This window comes from Ascaphus truei, chromosome 13, assembly GCF_040206685.1.
Source record: "Ascaphus truei isolate aAscTru1 chromosome 13, aAscTru1.hap1, whole genome shotgun sequence".
Lineage (NCBI taxonomy): Eukaryota > Metazoa > Chordata > Amphibia > Anura > Ascaphidae > Ascaphus > Ascaphus truei.
The window spans coordinates 8,240,799-8,259,747 of NC_134495.1; the positions used below are offsets into that span (position 1 = coordinate 8,240,799).

Below are 18,949 nucleotides of genomic sequence, written 5' to 3' on the forward strand. Positions count from 1 at the left end.
CAATCCAAAAGATTGTTTGGGATGCCAGCAGTGTCTTGATTGGCTGAGGCGATGAGCGCGGTCGCCTAGGTCATTGCTAGAGCGACTTGTGTGGCTGGTGATATGGTGGCTGCTGGTACCTCAGGGGTTCCTGCGTTTCAGTAGGTCGCTACTCCTGTTATTGTCAGTGTAAGCTGAGTATACATCGCGCATGGCTGGTTATTTGTAAGAGAAGTGTATGTTCACTTGGCAGCCGGCTCTGTGACCTCCTGCCTGCGTTATATCCCTCAGTGGGTTTCTCACAGATTTGTAGGATTTTGAGTGTTGGGTTCAGGCTGGCATGTTGGAGTCCAGGATTGCATGTTAGGGTTGGACTCGCATGTTGGGTTTAGGCTTGCATATTAGGGTTGGGATAAGGGTTAGACTTTAAGTAATTTATTGTGCTGCCTTTTAAATAAGGCTGAACAATGCCTCAAATATATATCTGTACTGTTTTAGCTGAGCTTAATAATCAAAAACGTATAGACAATACCGTTCTGTGGCATATATATATATCATTGACAACTTAATAGTCACAATGAACACACACCCAGGCACATTGGGCACGTGATAATAGGTCCACTCTAGTTCATCTGTTAGTGGGATATTGGAGCTTATAAGCAAGTGAATAGTTGCTCTGAAGGCATGGTAACACATGCAGTTTATTATATGCAAAGATAATTTTACTAATAAAACCATAGTAATCTGGATTTGTGTGCATGTAGCAGAAGTAGGGATAACTTCCCTGTAGCACTGATTTAGTTTATGAAATCCATTATCAGTCTTCAAGCTGCTTTTTGTTAGCTAAAGGTTCAGAGCTTCAAACAATGGGGGACAGGCAGGTGTGTGCGCCTCTGCTCTCTCACACAAGCAGAAATGGGTACACCTGATTTTGATAGGGATATAAAAAATCAATTACAGTATCTGCTAAATCGGTACAGTTGTAAGGTTATGCGAATACCTACCCTAACCAGCTTACCTAACTTGTTATCTCTTTGGGGCATGTGTGAATTTATTGTAATAAATTGTGCTTTTCAATCGGGCTGTAACCTCTTTGGATAACATCTGTGTATTGTTAAATTACACACGATGGTTGTAAGATGAAGAACATCTAAGATAACCGCTATTATAAATGTGAGCCACAGAAAATAAATATTGGTTATGTTTGTGACTTTGTAAATGCTAAATATTTATCAATTTCTACCAACTACAATTAAAATACAGTAATCTATTTTCTTTGCCACAAGAAAGTGTGGCAAAAAATGACTAATACAATATTAAAATGAAGATCTTAGAATAAATTTCAAGGTGTTGGCATATTAAGTAAATGTATAACTGTTACAATATATTTGCTTCAGTGATTTATACATTTCCTTTTCATTTAGAAAATGAGTGAATGGACACCTATAGCAAAAGCATACAACCCTCTCAAAGCCGGGAGTATTGATGGTACTGATGAAGAGCCCCATGATCGTGCAGTGCTCAGGGCAATTCTGGCCCGGTATGTACCAAATAAAGGAGTTAGTGGGGACCCCCATCTTACCCTGTTTGTATCCAGATTAAGCCAACAGACAACTGAAGAAAAATTAAAGGAGTCGTTTTCTCGTTATGGAGACATCAGGAAGATTCGGCTCGTTAGGGACTTGGTAACTGGTTTCTCGAAGGGCTACGCATTCATTGAATATAAACAAGAAAGCGCAATAATGAAAGCACACAGAGATGCAAACAAGCTGGTGATTGACCAGCATGAAGTGTTCGTGGACTTTGAACTGGAGCGAAATCTAAGAGGCTGGGTTCCTCGCAGGTTGGGAGGAGGGTTTGGGGGCAAGAAGGAATCTGGCCAGCTGAGATTTGGTGGTCGTGACCGACCTTTTCGGAAGCCCATCAATCTGCCAATGTTTGCAAATCATGTTAACGCAGAGGGACGTGGAGAAAGGAGAGAAAGATCTCGCTCAAGAGAGAGAGCTCGGGAATGGAGGGGGATGAGGAATGAGTATGGGAGGGACACTAGGTGGCAAGAGAAAGAGAGGTCACAGAGCAGGGGTGACAAAGAACGGAATGCAGAAAGACACTCCAAGGACGACAGGAGCAGAGACAGGGAAAGAAGTGATAAAGACAGGCGAAAGAAAGATAGCAAGAGGGAGAAAAGCAGACAAAGAGATGACAGAAAACGGAGAGATGAGGAACATGACAGGTAGAGAAGGCTTTTTACGTTTAGCCTCTGCTTGTTTTTTTCAGTTGAATATACATTACATTATAGTGCAGGGTGGGCTACTCTAGCCCTCAAGGGCCACCAACTGGTCATGTTTTCAGGATATCTCTGCTTCAGCACAGGTCGTTCGGTCTTTCACTGAGCCACTGATTGAGCCACCTGTGCTTAAGCAGGGATATCCTGAAAGCCTGACCTGTTGGTGGCCCTTCAGGATTGGAGTTTCCCACCCCTGCACTATAGTGTAAAACACAAGTGTCACAGTACACACGACCATGCCATTTGGGTTTTAATCCACTGGACACAAAGCTATGGAAGGAAGGGGTGGTATTTCATCATGTGTAGGACAATATTTAAAAATAAAATAAAGACGCAAATGGTTAAATGGAGATCCTGTGATCCATTTTTAAACATGTATTTTCTTCATCGCAATTTATATGTTATATGTACAACTGCTGTTTTCTTTACTTGTATTTCCGTCCTCACAGGCAGTTAATAGGTTGAGCTGTTTAGTACACGAAGTCTCTTCAACAATTTCTAAAGTACATATTTATTTCTTGCTTTGTAACAGGGTAAGCCACAAAGCAGTGTTATCATATGTTTACTTGGCACTAACCGTGTACGAAGACAAGAAAATCAGCACAAAAACCGTTTTAAATTAAACCAAGGGAACACACTAGTGAGATTAGGAGAATACATTTATACACTCCTCTAAAGTGGGGCAGCTCCAGATGTGGGCTCAATCCAAATCCTTGTAATAATCGCAGAAACAGAAGATCGGGAGCGCACTCATATCCAGGTGTATATAAAGACGTTGTAGGTGTAATTAAAAATAAATTGCTCACAATTTATTCTTTAACAATTTTCACTCATCTGTTTCCACTGGCCGTGTACGCAGTGCTTTACATAGCATTTTGTTGGCACACAGTCTTTTCTCCAAAGAGCTTACAATAATATAGGAAAGGAAGGTAAAGTGCCTAGCTCAACATCACAAAGAGGGCCGACACTGGGGTTCGAACTTGGTGCACCCACTCCAAACGCTGTGACATTGGCATGTGGCGCAAATGCCCATGCATTCATTACAGCTCCGTTTGTATCATTCTTCTTTTTTTTTTTTTGCTTCCTGAAGAGACCCCCATGTATTGCAAAGCAACGAAAGACTTAATCTTTAGTTTCTCAGTTTGTGAAAGAAAACCCGACCCCGAGTCTGTAAAAAATGACCAGGCAAATATCAAAGTTTCAAATGTTTTAATATCCAAACCATTCTCTGTTAATACTGTAAAACCCATATGGCAAAACACAAGGCCCCAAGACTTTGTCTTTCGGTATCTACATTATCTACATGCTTTTTTAGGCACTATGAACAAGGGGACACTACATTCACAGTCCTTTACAATATGTCTCAGGAGTACACTGCGGGGCCCACAAGTCTCCCTAGTGGATGTTGACTATGTCCACATCAGTAGTTAGAGGACCCTCATGTTGACATCGCTTCAATAACCATGTGCAAAATATCCCCTTGCTAAATGCTCGTTAAATAAAAGCTAAGCAAGAAGTTGGTGTTTGTTAATTGACCCTTTTGCTGCCACGGGGGACTGCATTGCCGAGCAGTGAAAAGGGTTAAATCTACACGCGGTACCTTGTGTAGATACAGCACATCTCGCCGCCTTGAAAATGTCACATACGGAACTAAAAGTAGCATTTTTCCATAGCTTGCTGGTCTACGTACATCAGGAGTGGGCAACTTCAGTCCTCAAGGGCCACCAACAGGTCAGGTTTTCAGGATATCCCTGCTCAAGCACAGGTGACTCCGTTAGAACTGAAGGGATACTGGTGTACACCGTGTAAGGGGTGTCCTGTAGTGCAAGCATATTGCCGAATCCTAAAGTTCATTGTTTAGGGTAATTAAAGAAATCCAACTGGAAGCCACATGATTAACACTGTTACATCTGATGTAGTCACCCCCCCCCCCCCTCACCCCCAACCATTACCTCTTCTTTTTTTTCTGAAGCTCGGAGACGTTAAGGAGAAACCTCTCCCTGCTTGTAAACCCCAAAGGATTGATGGGATAAATCCCAGCACCTCCGGTTATTTCCCACGCAGGGTTTTCACTATAACCATTTTCTACGGTCTTTGTGTAAATGTAACCTGTGTGTAATCGCCAAACACAAGGTCCTAAACTGCATCAAACGGAAGGATTTAACATGACATGCCTAGTGAATGTGGACACTTCTGGCCTTATTTATGACGTTCTGTGTTAATCAGCGGGATTAATAGGGGAAGGTGGGCTATTTTGTTTCAGCGTGGAGGTATGTGGACATCCTGTGGCTAAACTGAAAGGGGCTTCGAGAAGGAAGCAGCATAATACTTGCTCCTCTGATGTACACTGAATTTGCTCACTTATGGCCTTACTCTATATCCGTTAAAGTGGTTGATGTGGTCGTTTTGTTTGTTTTTTTTCTGGACCAAATTCCCCATTGACTTCAAAGGGGAATATCTGAGGCTGAAAGAGGCCACATGGGGGGGGGGGGGGGTGGTTTGGGATATAGAATAAGCCCATAAGCATATGCAGCTACCACAAGGACACCGTTTGGTGCTGGATAGTGCAGATCTGTTCTAAATGTGCTTTTGTCCTTGGGTGTTAGGTTACATAGCTGCTCGTTCTGGATAAGGCACCAGCACACTTTCTATAACGTAGAGTGGTTGCACATGTGCAGGAGGCTCACATTTTCCTCTCGGGTGTCCTTCCCAGCAGAATATTAAACCCCCTGTTTGTGGATTTACAGAAGTCTATAAGATATTTTAGGGGGGGGGCAGGAGAACTGAACCCCTTTCTCACAATAACAATATACTGGGCAACGCACTGATCATTTGTTAGACAGCATTGCATTTCTGTTAACTAGACAGAGCCAATATAAACTGTTCAGTTCATGCTTGATTTTATAAACTAATATAGTTAGTGTTCACATCAGTCTAAATCAGGGGTGGCCAACTCCAGTCCTCAAGGGCCACCAACAGGTCAGGTTTTCCAGATATCCCAAGTTCAGCAAAGGTGGTGCAGTCGAAGACTGAGCCACGGATTGATCTACCTGTGCTGAAGCAGGGGTATCATGAAAACCAGACCTGTTGGTGGCCCTTGAGGACTGGAGTTGCCCATCCCTGGGCTAAATATTATATGAATAAAGCAATGGTGGAAGTAATAGGCTTATCGACCCCTTTAATCCCTCGTGTTAGTGTTAAAAAACCCACAATACCCTGTATATAATACAATGTATCACAGGCAGCAATATAAGTGTTTAATCAAGAGATGGACCAATATCTTATGTTACCCCAGTACCCAATTTTATCATACTTCTAATGTGCTGGGAAATCCTCCATTGCCTCTTCTGTTTTTGCAGATTTGTTATAAAACTGAGAAACATCCTTAAAAATGGCACTCTTAATTTTTTAATGTTGTTTTCTTTTCCCTTTTGTTCTGTTTTTTTTTTTATACAAAATGTTTGTGGTTACTAAAATCTTTAGTTACTAAAAGTCTCTTGAATTTCGGTTTCTAAGCAGCTATTTCATCCCCAATCGTGCAAACATCTACTAGTTTTCCCCGGCAAACACAGACACATGGGTTGCATGTTTTATACTGTATGTGGTTATTTGGCTGTGAAATGTGTCTCTCGGGTATGTAAGGCAAAGCAAAACGTCAGCTGCTGAGTGCGCACACACCATGTCCCGTTTGTCACATGTGCTGTAACGCTTCTTGTCCTTGTTCTGTATAATCGTCATCTTTGTTGTAATCCGCCCAGGCGCCAAAAGACTCCTGAAAGTCGACGTTCTTCTGTGTCATTGGCATCCTTTTTTTATCCCGTGAGAAAAAGCTAAATCTAAGGAGATAAGAAAGAACCGTCAGATTGATAAACTCATCTAGGTGCCCTACCGCAACACAAGCTTGTAGGATCTGGAATTATTAATGTCCATTTGTTACACAGCTCCAGATCTTCTGAGCTGATATTTAAGCAAGGGGACATAGATACAATTCCAATTTGCTGATTGGTTTGTTTGTAGTGGATGACTCCAGATTATTGGAGGTAGCTCATCCAGTTAGATATGTTTTATCTTCCCACCCTGGTTAAACATCTTCGCTACCAGTAGGGTCTGGAATGCTTTGCTGGCCTCTAGCATCATAGGGTTTAAGACAAGTGGTTGTATCTGTCCAGGGAATGTGGAGACAATGTCCTTCGCTGGTAAGTTTGTGTTGACTGTTCTCTTGTACTTCCTATTGGTTAGTGGTGCTCAAATGCAGTCCTCTAGGGCTCCCAAACAAGCAATACCTAAGCAAATTGTCTTAGTAATAATGAAGACATTGGTTAGTAGGTTACGAGGTAAATAGTACTGTATATACTCCAAAGCGGACGTTCTGGCTTTTTTGCCCGAATATCCACATTGCCTTCAATGGGGATTTGTGGCCAAAAACATCCCGAATATCCGCTTCGAAGTATATACAATTTACCCCTAAATATGTTTAAATTCGAGAACGCCTAAAAACCTGGTCTAAGAGTAGCCCACAAGGACTCTGCTTGAGCGCCACTGGGCTAAACGGTAACGTGTTGGTAACAAAATAGGCTGGGGCTAAAGGTAATATACATACTTTAAAAACAGGGAGTGGTCCCTACACACACGTATTGTAGCTAGTAATGATCCTTAACCCTTTCACTGATGGTGGCCACTGAAAGTGATAATCTTCCCATTCCAATACATCTTCCCTGTTGTCAACTACATCCAACTTCAAAATGACTGCTCCTTACTGAGCGTGTCCCTAGTCATTTGAATAATCTAAACCGTTTTATTTGACATGCTATTAAAACCGCACACGGCTCGCCATGCTCTGTGCACCATCACTCTGCGTTTAGGGCAGTAACAAACACTGCCGTTACAGCGCAGTCCCCGAATTCTTTTGCCGTTGGTTGGAACAGCCATGCATCCGCATTTCCGTGCTACCAAACACAAGCACCCTTATTCTTTGTAGTGTGAGGCCGCTTCCCTGGGCCAGAGAAGATGTTTGATCCCATTCATGAGAATGGAGATGGTCTTTACTCCAGCATTGAGAAGTTGCTTCCCAGTATATGGAACATTGGGGGACAGAGAGGAAGAAATATATCTTATAATGGGATCATGGTATTATCAGAGTCGCAGGTCGAAGTGGCTTAAATAAAAATGCAGTAATACTGTCTGATTTGGGAAAAACAGGTTTGTTTGTTTGTTTTTAATAGTCATTGAAGCAAAACTCTAGACTTTGTTTTTTTAAATATTTAAATTATGTGTATGCTGTAAGATTGAAAATAAATGATTTGTTCTTTAAAAATAAAGTGGTAAATGTGTGAAAATGAAGCCGAGGTACAGCGGGGTTGTAAATAATAATCATCATTTAAAAAAAAAAAAAAAAAAAAGTAGTTACTCTGTACCCCATTGGACAGGGAAGGCCAACTCCAGTTTTCAAGAGGCACAAACAGGCCAGGTATTGGGGATATCCCTGCTTCAGCACAGGTGGCTCAATGAGGGGCTCGGCCGTTGATTGAGCCACCTGTGCCGACGCAGGGATATCCAGAAAACTTGACCTATTGGTGGCCGTTGAGGACTGGAGTTGGCCGCTCCTGGTGTAGTACCACTGCAAAGCGCCATAATGCAAACTCCTGCTGCCGCCGCCCTTATACAGGGTACGAGGTGTTTGCAATAAGCAAATAATGACTTTAAAAAGATATAATTTGCAGACATGTTTCAGGAGAGATATTTACCCAATATAAAGAAGTGATACACAGGCATAAGGAAATAAAATGATGGTGTGATGTCAGCTCTGCGTCCTGCTTTAATTAAGGCTGAGAGCGGCTGTGGTTGGATGGTGAACGCCGGCGGTAATTTGTCACGGCCCTGTTTGCAGTAGAAGAATCAGGCCGCGCTTATAGTGCTGGCGACGTCAGGCTACGGTCGCTGGAAAAATCAAATTGAGATGACTTCCAGCGATCGCGACCAAGCCGTCGCGCCAAGTATAAGCGCACGCGACGGCGCCAATGCATTTGTTTTGACGCTGCGTCGCTCTCGCCGGCACTATAAGCGCAGCATAACGACTTCTGAGCTCACGTGTGTAAATCACACAATGCAGTGTTAGTTAGCCCTGTTGTTATCTGACGAACCTATGTACATAAGGATCTGTGATTATAATGAATGCTTCTGCTGGTGGCCTTGAAATGAATGCTCGTGTGAACGCAGCAGCTGCGGCCTGTGCCGACCGTACCTTCCTTTTTCCCACCTGATGCTTCGATCAGGAGATATGAGTTTGACATTTTAAGAGCGGGACTGCTGGGGGTGCAAGGTATCCGCTAACCTCCTGGCCATTTGGGGGGAGGATTGCCGCTTTAAGGGAAACTGAATTCAATATCTCACATTAGATTTTGTTCAACATCTTACTATATCTATTCAACGAACGCGTTCATGAGATAAAGCAGAGATGAAGGGGTTACAATATTTACCTGACTCGTGTTCCTACCTTTGGAAATTGCCAGTATGATCATTTTGGAAAGTTCTGAGTACATCACTGGTCTGTTGCTGTTACATTAATTATAATTGGTGCAATATTTTCTAAGGGGGGGGGGGGGGGGGAGATAGCCAAAATGGCACTTTGCTTGCCCAGCTCCCGCACGACCACAATCTGAGTGTGTGCGGGGGTGAGGACAATCGCTCATTTAGGAGAAATTGATGGATCTGTGGAGTTTCAATGACAGATCCGAGCAGCGTCTTCGACTAAATGCACTGGAGTCATTTTCCTAATTGCTGTTCTTGGTCTCTACATGACCCCCAAGGTCTGGAACATTGGGGGGGGGGGGGCTCTTTTTCCTTTCTGAGATTTTTAGTTGGTCATTCTGATTGGCAGCTAATTGGTTTACTTTTTTTTTTTTTATTATACCAATCCCACAATCAGCCAATCAGAATGCCACGAGCAGCACACATGGACAGACACACCTATGCATGCAGAAACACCACCCGGCATTACAAAGAGAGAAAAAATCCTACAAGGGAAACAAGCCTTCTGATTGGCTGCAAAGTGGGATCATCTGGAATCAACCCAGCTGCTACCATGGGCATTATAGCTGTAAAGAGCCTAGTTAACAAAGTACAGACAAGATGAGTGTAGAATAAGGTATGTCACATTGCAAGGAATAATTACATCCGCTGTCACAGTGAAGCCGTGTTTTGTGCACCAGATCCCTTTCCTGAAAACTAACATCCTGTATTATATAGCAGTAAAAAGTATCAAAAGAAAAGTGTGTCTATTTGCTTTGCTTCTTGAGCTGATCCTGAAACCGCCTCTCTCCAAATGTATTGCTATTAAAAGCTATTTTCCTATCCTAAGTCTAATTTTCACTTTGTGATCAGCGAGTGGTTTCTCCTGCCACTCTCTCTAAACCTCGCGTCGCATCCCGTTTTAAATTAAACACAACAGGATTGTAATAGGTAAAACAAAACAACAAAACACCCTACGGAATGCATATTTCAAACAAACTCAATGGTCTGATTTCATAATGAGTCTTTGGTCCAATCCTTGTGTTCTAACTCGAATCCCAGGGCATTCTGGGTAGTAGGAGGGGGTTCTTTTTATGGACGATGGAGCTTTGGAAAAGCAGAACTGGTCTCCAGTCTCTTGATGGTAAAGTCATTGGGTTTATTTTATTGCTTCACTACCAAACCAGGTTCTGAAACCCAGCTTCTGGGAACTGGGAGATTGTGCATGCCATTCTGCATAGCTGAAACCGACCGCACAACCCAATATTGTGTGAAAAAAACCATGTTAACCGTTCTTTTCTTTTCTGTGATGCATCAATTTGAATGAAGGACGGAGTCAACTGAAAAAGCTAATGTCGGATCTGACTTGTATTGTATGTATTGGCTACTGAGGACAGCAGATGTCAAGGATCCAAGTACCACTTCCTGAGCCTTGGACACAACAATAATAGAGTGTAAGCTCATCTGTGCCTGTAACATTCCTATGTGCTGCGTACCGCGCGCTACACTGTGATTGTGACGCGCTGTGTCCCATTACATATGTCCCAGGACACACTTGAAAACGAGAGGTAACTCTCAATGTATTACTTCCTGGTAAAATATTTTATAAATAAAATAAAATTGGGAGAAAAGTGCTATAGGAAATAGTTATTATTATTATAAAACCGATCCAAATTGAACTTGTCCAATTTTGGATACTTTTGCTTCATTTGCAGAACGTCTCTGCGCCCAGGAGCTGGGATCAGAACCCGGTTTGGTTGTGGACCAAAAAAAATAATAATCCGATTTTTGTTTGGGAGCAAAAAACCTTCATGTGCACGGGGTGGGCTGCTCTGAGTGGGCTGCACTGGGTGGGCTGCACTGGGTGGGCTGCTCTGAGTGGGCTGCTCTGAGTGGGCTGCTCTGGGTGGGCTGCACTGGGTGGGCTGCTCTGAGCTTAACGCTTTCACTGCCGCAGGATCTTGCAACACTGCATGTGAAGTGAATGAAAGATGCAAGTACACAACTCTGCTACACATAACTGTATACAACAGTTATGTGAAGTGCAACTGTCATTCTGCAAGGGCCACAATGTTCCACAGCACGTGGGGAGGACCAAAGTACATGGGGACAGGATGGGAGATGTTGTAATCATGCATGTGACGGCCAAGGCATGCTCGGGGAGTATGAAACTGGTTTCGGGTGCAAAGGAAGACCTTGTTACCTGGAATAACACACCGCCGAGGAGAGGAGACAGACAAGCCATGATATAAAAATAAGCAAATAACTGTATGTTGGATGATATTCAACACTAAAAAAAGACGAAAACATCTTTGTTGATGGGGGTTTGCGGAGCCGGAATGTGGTGTTTAGGTTGTTTTATTTAACACAAAGGGACATATTTACGAAGCAACGCTCTGCCGTAAGCGCCTAGTGCTGGAAGACCCGCGATAGCCCATTCAAGTGAAGTGGGGTCTTCATTATGCAGACTCTTGTGTTCGGAGCATACTTACAAAGTGACGCTTCGCCATGAGGCCCAGTTGGGCCCGTTTACCTAAATGGTCCGCAAGGTGGCTCATGGCTTAGAACAGCTTAATAAATATGGGCCTGCGTCTGTTAGTGATAGACTGATGTGCCTCAGATATAAAAATTAGACTGTAAGCTACTCGGGCCAAGGATTCAAGGACGTCCTTAAGAGGACATGTGAAACCGTACTTCACTGTGCGGGTGATGGATGCATGACCTTGGATTAGATGGCTTTAATGTACATATTTATTGTTGTTATTATTATTGCTTGTAGTGGAGTAGGCCTGGCTAGGGTATAGTACAGTACGATTTGGGATTAATGACCCCAAACATATATTTTCATAAACAAAAAGGAAATGGCAGCTGATGCTCACAACGTTTAGCTGGAATCACTTTGCAGCAGGGGTGGGCAACTCCAGTCCTCAGGGGCCACCAACAGGTCAGGTTTTCAGGATTCCCCTGCTTCAGCACAGGTGTCTCAGACCTGTGCTGAAGGCAGGGATATCCTGAAAACCTGACCTGTTGCTGGCCCTTGAGGACAGGAGTTGCCCACCCCTGCATTACAAGATGTTGGTAATATGAGAAGCGGTTCCTGGTTTTCAGCTGTGAGGAACAGTCTGTGATTTATTGCTGAAAAGCTCTTTTGTTTGGCCCCAGCACATGCGGTGGGATACACATTTAACGAGTGTCTAGCTGACATTGTGTAACCTTGGAGTGCTGTACATTGCTACAAGTTCTAGGAATGCATTGAGTTGCACGCTTTGTCCATTCAGCATACGAGTCATTGTGAAAGCATTATTGTGTAACACGTGAGCTATTCTCAGCGTGTCGGGTCTTATTGGCCATGTGTGAATAACCCCCTTTGGTTCTGTGGCTTTGTCAGTCTCTAACAATCTTAACCTCTTCGGTACAAGATGGCGTTGCAGTGCACTGCATTGTTCTGCATTCCCCTTCTAAAGAAAGGCTTAAAAAGCCACATTAGCAAAGACAAAAATGAACAAGTAGTTATCTAGTAGCTGCATGGCAAGCCGGACAAGCAAGCTTCTTTGCTGCTTTTTCCATGCATTACTCCAAATTGGACTCTGATTACATCTGGCCTAATCCTCAGATTGCAATCGCTTAATCTTTTATTCATTGCCTGACCTCAGTGCAGATGTCTTTAATAGGTACCTACACTGCATTGCCTTTCTGCTTTATAAAACATCTCTAACATATGCTGTAAACGCTAGGTGAAAATATACACTTCTATATGTCCCCTTGCAATGCCGGCTTCTGCTTAAAGCTGCAAGGTGGGTTACCTTTTAAAATAAAAAATGTTTATTACAGGTTTGAAACCGGGGTCTCCGGAGCTGAACCCCGTTAATTTCAGTTCTGGGGAACCCCTGCTTGCAGAGATACTTACCTCCGTAGTGGTGCCGGTATCCCTACAAGCAGAGAAACTGTGATCCTTAATCGAATGGCAGCGTTTAAATGTCCCGCGTCACACGGGCCAACGGGAAGCTGTGACGTCATCCAGCGCGGCTTCCTATTGGCCTGCGTGACCAGGACCTTTAAACTCCAAAGAGTTACCGGTGACCCCTACGGAGGTAAGTATCTCTGCAAGCAGGGGGTCCCCAGAGCTGAAATTAATGGGGTTCAGCCCCAGAGACCCTCTGCTTCAATCCTGTAATACACACACATTATATATATATATATATATATATATATATATATATATATATATATATATATATATATATATGTGTGTGTATTACAGGATTGATATATATATATATATATATATATGCAAATATAGCTGTATGCTCATCTGCATGTCTTAGGCAGGTCTGCAACCCCGCCTTTCCCCATTATCACCCAGCATACAGCACTTCCACTGCAGCAAGGGATTCTGGGAAATAACATGCAAATGAGCACACAGTGTCACTTTTTGCCTCAATAACCATTTTTAACATGGTTCCCTATATATATATATATATAGAGCAGAAAATAGCCGTGTTAGTCCAGTTGCGATAGTGCAGAATAAATTAGTTCTTCAGTATTCGGTGATACCTATATAATATATATATATATTTTAAAGTGAACCCGTATTGCTGCTTGACCCCTCATCTACGATATCGCAGCTTAGCAATATTCTGCAGTATTAGACCCTGCGCGCTTCATTATAAGATGCAGTAAAGCAGAAATGACAGGTGTTACTGCACTCTGTTCTTTGCACCTGAAAGCACTCGGAATGTGAGCGCAGGTACGAGCCACTTATTCTGCCTAATTCCTACCTGCTGTAAAAACTCAGACCCTGCACCCACAGTATGTGCTCCTTGGCTTTCGGCCGTACTTAAGGTATCCTCGTTTCTACCCCAAGCATCTTTGTGCACCCTTACTGAGAAGATCTGATCTTATAAAGCAAGGCGAAGAGCGTGTATCAGGAGATCTATAACGATACTTTAAAAGACTACGCAACATTGCGCATAAACATGCAGTATATGGTCAGGGTATTATTACTTACAGGCGTTTGATGCCAGACTCCTGAGGAGGGGTGGATGTTTTGGGGGTCATTATGGGGGAAGATTGTGGAAGCTTGTTTTCCTCTTCTGCTTCTTCACTAAAAAAGGGGAAGAAAAAATGTCTCAGTCACATTTTATATACAGGAGATTTGGCAACAATTGCAAAGCAGTAAATACAATTGTACAAGATGGCAATGTGCAGTAGAAAAATGTCTGTATCTAGCAGAATAGATCAGTAAATATTGGGTACACTCCTATTTTATTTGTTATTGGTAATTAATAATCCTGTATTGAGGGCTGTGTGTCGGGCACAGACACTGAGTTTTTTGCCCTCAAATTGGTGACCAGAAAGGCCTTTTTGACCATGAGTCAGTGTAGCAAGGTACTTTGACTAAGGCCCTCGGGTGTGGTCATGTTTGGGGAGTGGTTACAGAAGGAGTTATTAGATGCTCATACCATAATGGGATCCAACGCCATAAATCTAAACACATTTTAACGGAACTAGATACATAAATACACACAGTGCCCCTGTAATGCTCCACATATATCGCCAGAGAGGGCTCCATACATATATATACAGCAGCGTGTCATATTAGGGTTAACATGTTAGCAAAATTAACTATGGATGTCCAACGCATACAGTGCTCCCACTGCAGCAAGGGATTCTGGGAAATGACATGCAAATGAGCACACAATGTGTCACCTTTTACCTGGAATATCCATACACATGGAGCCCATTTAAGCAGATGCATCGCCCTTCACACAGCTTTTAAGCACAGCATGGGACTAGCAAAGCAAGTCAAACCACTCACAGGCATGTCTCAACCTTGATGGGTATCATCAGTGTGAGGTTGGTTTATACTTGCAAGCAAGTATAAACTAACCTCACACTAATGATGCAGGGTGCAAGAGTTATAGTCTTTGTCTATCTATCCAATTAGATTTTGGGAGCTATTGGTGTATATAAATAGTCATTAGCACTATGCAATACGCTGGACTGTGGAATCCCCATAACAGACAGAGTATGACTTGGTGTGTTACTGGCGTGTTGCATTCCTGCACAGACGGGGTTAATGTTCAGTATGAAACTAGATCATGCCAAACACAGCTGTAGGAGACAGAACGGAAATACATCTCCAGAGAAGCTGAACGTCTCTCGCAGTGCTCCCTCCTTAGCCACCAAACACGATTTAGGCTCGAACAGTAGACGCTGGATATAAAAGAAGCCGCCCCCTTATACAGGTTATCCCAGAGGAATGCAGAAGATACAGGAAATTGATCACAGAAGATAAAGCCAGGGCCGGGATAGTATGTGTAAGAATGAAGTAGGGATAATGCTTTACGTCTATGTACTGGTGCTTTGGGAGAGTCTGTGTCAGATCAGGCTGCTTATCCTCATCACACGGAGGTAGCCCCGTACTATTTATCCTAATTGCATGCGGTGGTTAAATAAAACAAATATCAGGTATTAGGGATATCCCTGCTTCAGCGCAGGGGGCTCATTCATACTGATTTAGCCACCTGTGCTGAAGCAGGGATATCCTTAATAGCTGACCTGTTGATGGCCCTTGAGGACTGGAGTTGGCCACCCCTGATGTAGATAAATTTTAACCCCCTTTGGTTCATATTTGCTAAGTGGGTACTAAGCTCTAACTGACCTTGGGTGCCTTACGACCTAGCACCCCTTAGTAAACAGAGCCCTTTCTCTCAGCCATGGCTGTTTTACCTTTTGTAGTAGGCAAGCTCTTCCTGCAACAAGAACACTTTGGCTTTCAGCTCATTCCTCTCGTGTAAGACGTCTCGCAGCTCTTGCAATGTAAACCGCGGCCGGCTGGGGTCTGGGGGCATCTTGTCCGACTCAAAGATACAGTCGTCATTCATCGCTCCGGCCTGCTGAGCGGAAGAAGGGAACACGGAAACCGTGACCATTTATCTAACTCGCAGGGAAAGCTATTCAGACCGGGTCTTTATTCAGTATTTATGCTTAACAAGGAGACAAGGGCAAAGGGTTCCTCAAATAAATCATTGTTCTTTACATAATAAAGGAAACTCTGTTAATAACATAGCAGAGGTTCATTAGGGTTGTAAAATTAAATAGTGGTACTCTGGGATTGTAAATTAAAAAGTAGTGGTACTCCATACCCCCTAAGTCCACAGGGTTGCCACCATGGACAACTTGTAGGGCACGAGGGGGGCAGACTGGTGCTTGGACCCGGTGGAGGGGGGGGGGGCCCGGTTGGGCGATGTTGGACTTGACCGACTGAAAGTTAGGCCCAGCTTCCACGAGCCGGTGGGAGACTGGTTTGGGCCACTTCCTCTGCAGGGCCCCAGCACCGTCTGCCTCCGTCTGCCCTACAAGATGTCTGTAGCTTCTTCCATCCCCTGCTCAACAAGCCACTTCCATTCTAGGCCCTGGAAATGCCGGCGACGGGCCGGAGCGCACTGATCATCCCTCTCACGTTTGTCTCCTGCCCGTTGTGGCGTTGGTCGCCCTTCAGCTTGTCCCTCAGTTTGCTGATCTCCGCTCTCATGCTTCCCGACTCCTGCCCCTTCGTTTGCAGATCCGCCTCCAGCTCCACCTTCTGCTCAATCAGAGACTTCCCCTGCGCCTCCACCACGGTGATGCGGTGGCGCAGGTCGTGATTGATCTTCATCAGGCGGCTCTGCTGCTGCTGTAGCTGCGCCGGGATGGAAGAGAGAAACACAGGCCGCCGTTAGACCGATCAAATCCTAAAAAGTGAGGCAAACGCCCCAGCTCCAGCAGGTTGCCCGGTATTTTGCCGTCGTCCCCCCAGACCGATTTGTAAAAGTTTTTTTCTTCATTGTTTAGTACATGGGTGACCAACTCCAGTCCTGAAGGGCCCCCACCATGTGCAGGTTACAGGGTATCCACGCTTCAGCACAGGTGGCTCAACAAGTCCCAGCTTCAGCACAGGTGGCTCACTCTTCGACTGAGCCACTGATTGTGCCATCTGTGCTGAAGCAGGGATATCCTGAACACCTGACCTGTTGGTGGCCCTTGAGAACTGGAGTTGGTTACCCCTGGCTTAGAGCATATTGTGTTCTCTGCACCAATAGCGTTTTTTACATGCAGATTAATGCAAAATTAACAAAAAAGGACGAGGGGCGTTTCCTGCAAATGTGGTTTTGCCAACAAAAAATAGGCAAGCAAAGAAGTGTGGGGCGCCGTGTTATGAGGTAAGGCAGGGGTGCCAAAACTGGGGGGTGCGACAGTTACAGAGGCTCCGCACTCTCCCACAAGGCATTTAAATTAAATTCCGGGGGACCGCGCGAGGTCACTATAACTAACTTACCTTGGCTTTCAGCGACGCGTTGTCATGGTAACTTGGCGTGAAATGACGCTGAGGGCTCACGTGACATCACATGACCCTGAGGGGTTATTTGATGCCGGAGCCGAGCGGGGGTGAGGGTCGCGCGAGCAGGGAAGGAGAGCAGACAGGGGGGTTCAGGGAGAAAAGATTGTGCACCCCTGGGGTAAGGGTAGGAATGAGGATGTATTTACTATGTATTAGGTGGTTTACAACAACAGAATAAAACTCTCACGTTGCTTCATTGACAATCAGGATTGTAAATCAAGTCTTCCTAAAAGCAGGGCTCCATGTTAAAATGGATAAGAAGCAAAAAGGTGAGACTGTGCATGTCCATTACCCAGAGTCCCTTGCTGCAGCGGAAGCACTGTACGCTAGGAGAGAATGCTGAAAAGCAGGGTGGCAGACCTCTCGGACACGTGAATGTGCTCACAAGTGATCTTTATATTTGCTGTAAAACCAGTGCCCACTTGGGAATCAATTAGCAAGAGAGAAAAATGTCCAGCCGTCTTTAACTTGAGCGTTCGTTGATGGCGTCCCACAGAAAGGGTGTTGGCACTTCGCAATTTGGTTCTAATGAGCCAGCCTCATGCCAGCCTCATGCCCTCATGTTGGCCAGCCTCATGCCCTCTTCCAAAACCCTCAATAAGTAACCCTTTCCCTCCTACATGATTTGTGTGTTATTAGCCCACTGGACAAGAAGATGCCATGTATACGTTATAGGTGAGTAACCCCCCAAACCCAGAAACAACAAAAGGATAAAGGTAGATTCACTTTGGCAAGCTGCCTTCACTTATTGTGCCCACATATCAAAAATACAGTGTATTACTGGGTGAGGGGTTTATAGTGCATTTAGAGTATAGTATACTAATATAACATGTTGTTATCGGGTTTATAAATACAATTGTATAGGCCGAATAATTGATATTTCTGAGGCTTTTATCTTATAATCATCTTTTTCGTTCACAGAAATGTTCCTGCTGTAGTGGAATTATCTTCTGTATAACTGGTGTCATCTGGGGCCCTGAAAATACCCTGTCCAATGTCATTTGGGGTTATCAGATACCCAGTCCAGTGTCATCACAAGCCATGAGATACCCAGGCCAGTGTCATCAAGAGCCATCAGATACCCAGTCCAGTGTCATCAAGAGCCATCAGATACCCAGTCCAGTGTCATCAAGAGCCATTAGATACCCAGTCCAGTGTCATCAAGAGCCATTAGATACCCAGCCCAATGTCATCAAGAGCCATCAGATACCCAGTCTAGTGTCATCAAGAGCCATGAGTTACCCAGTCCAGTGTCATCAAGAGCAATCAGTTACCCAGTCCAGCGTCATCAAGAGCCATCAGATACCCAGTCCAGTGTCATCAAGGGCCATTAGATACCCAGTCCAGTGTCATCAAGAGCCATTAGATACCCAGTCCAGTGTCATCAAGAGCCATCAGATACCCAGTCCAGTGTCATCAAGGGCCATCAGATACCCAGTCCAGTGTCATCAAGAGCCATCAGATACCCAGTCCAGTGTCATCAAGAGCCATCAGATACCCAGTCCAGTGTCATCAAGAGCCATCAGATACCCAGTCCAGTGTCATCAAGGGCCATCAGATACCCAGTCCAGTGTCATCAAGAGCCATCAGATACCCAGTTCAGTGTCATCAAGAGCCATCAATACCCAGTCCAGTGTCATCAAGAGCCATCAGATACCCAGTCCAGTGTCATCAAGAGCCATCAGATACCCAGTCCAGTGTCATCAAGAGCCATCAATACCCAGTCCAGTGTCATCAAGAGCCATCAGATACCCAGTCCAGTGTCATCAAGAGCCATCAGATACCCAGTCCAG

At 44.3% G+C, this 18,949-nt stretch overlaps 2 protein-coding genes across 8 annotated transcripts in view; one reads left to right on the forward strand and one right to left on the reverse strand.

Annotated features, from left to right (window-relative positions):
• Window positions 1-18,236, forward strand: SNRNP35 (small nuclear ribonucleoprotein U11/U12 subunit 35). 2 transcript variants are annotated; one of them, XM_075568347.1, is made up of 3 exons: window positions 1-140; window positions 1,404-2,212; window positions 18,078-18,236. In XM_075568347.1, the coding sequence occupies exons 2-3, from the start codon at window positions 1,407-1,409 to the stop codon at window positions 18,112-18,114; spliced, it is 843 nt and encodes a 280-aa protein (XP_075424462.1). In that variant the 5' UTR covers window positions 1-140; window positions 1,404-1,406; the 3' UTR covers window positions 18,115-18,236. The 2 variants fall into 2 exon arrangements, with proteins under 2 accessions (XP_075424462.1, XP_075424461.1); XM_075568346.1 differs by having other exon boundaries at window positions 52-168.
• The window catches only part of RILPL1 (Rab interacting lysosomal protein like 1), a 27,335-nt gene continuing 11,846 nt past the window's right edge, over window positions 3,461-18,949 (reverse strand). Inside the window, exons 4-9 of one of the 6 annotated variants that reach the window (XM_075568342.1) lie at window positions 16,239-16,457; window positions 15,506-15,672; window positions 13,782-13,877; window positions 10,977-11,063; window positions 9,284-9,371; window positions 5,965-6,102 (exon numbers count right to left, since the gene is read on the reverse strand). In XM_075568342.1, the coding sequence (XP_075424457.1) occupies window positions 6,097-6,102; window positions 9,284-9,371; window positions 10,977-11,063; window positions 13,782-13,877; window positions 15,506-15,672; window positions 16,239-16,457 (663 nt within the window). In that variant the 3' untranslated portion in view covers window positions 5,965-6,096. Of the gene's footprint in view, window positions 6,103-9,283; window positions 9,372-10,976; window positions 11,064-13,781; window positions 13,878-15,505; window positions 15,673-16,238; window positions 16,458-18,949 lie in introns of all 6 variants that reach the window. The other 5 variants (XM_075568339.1, XM_075568340.1, XM_075568345.1 and 2 more) reach the window with 5 other exon arrangements.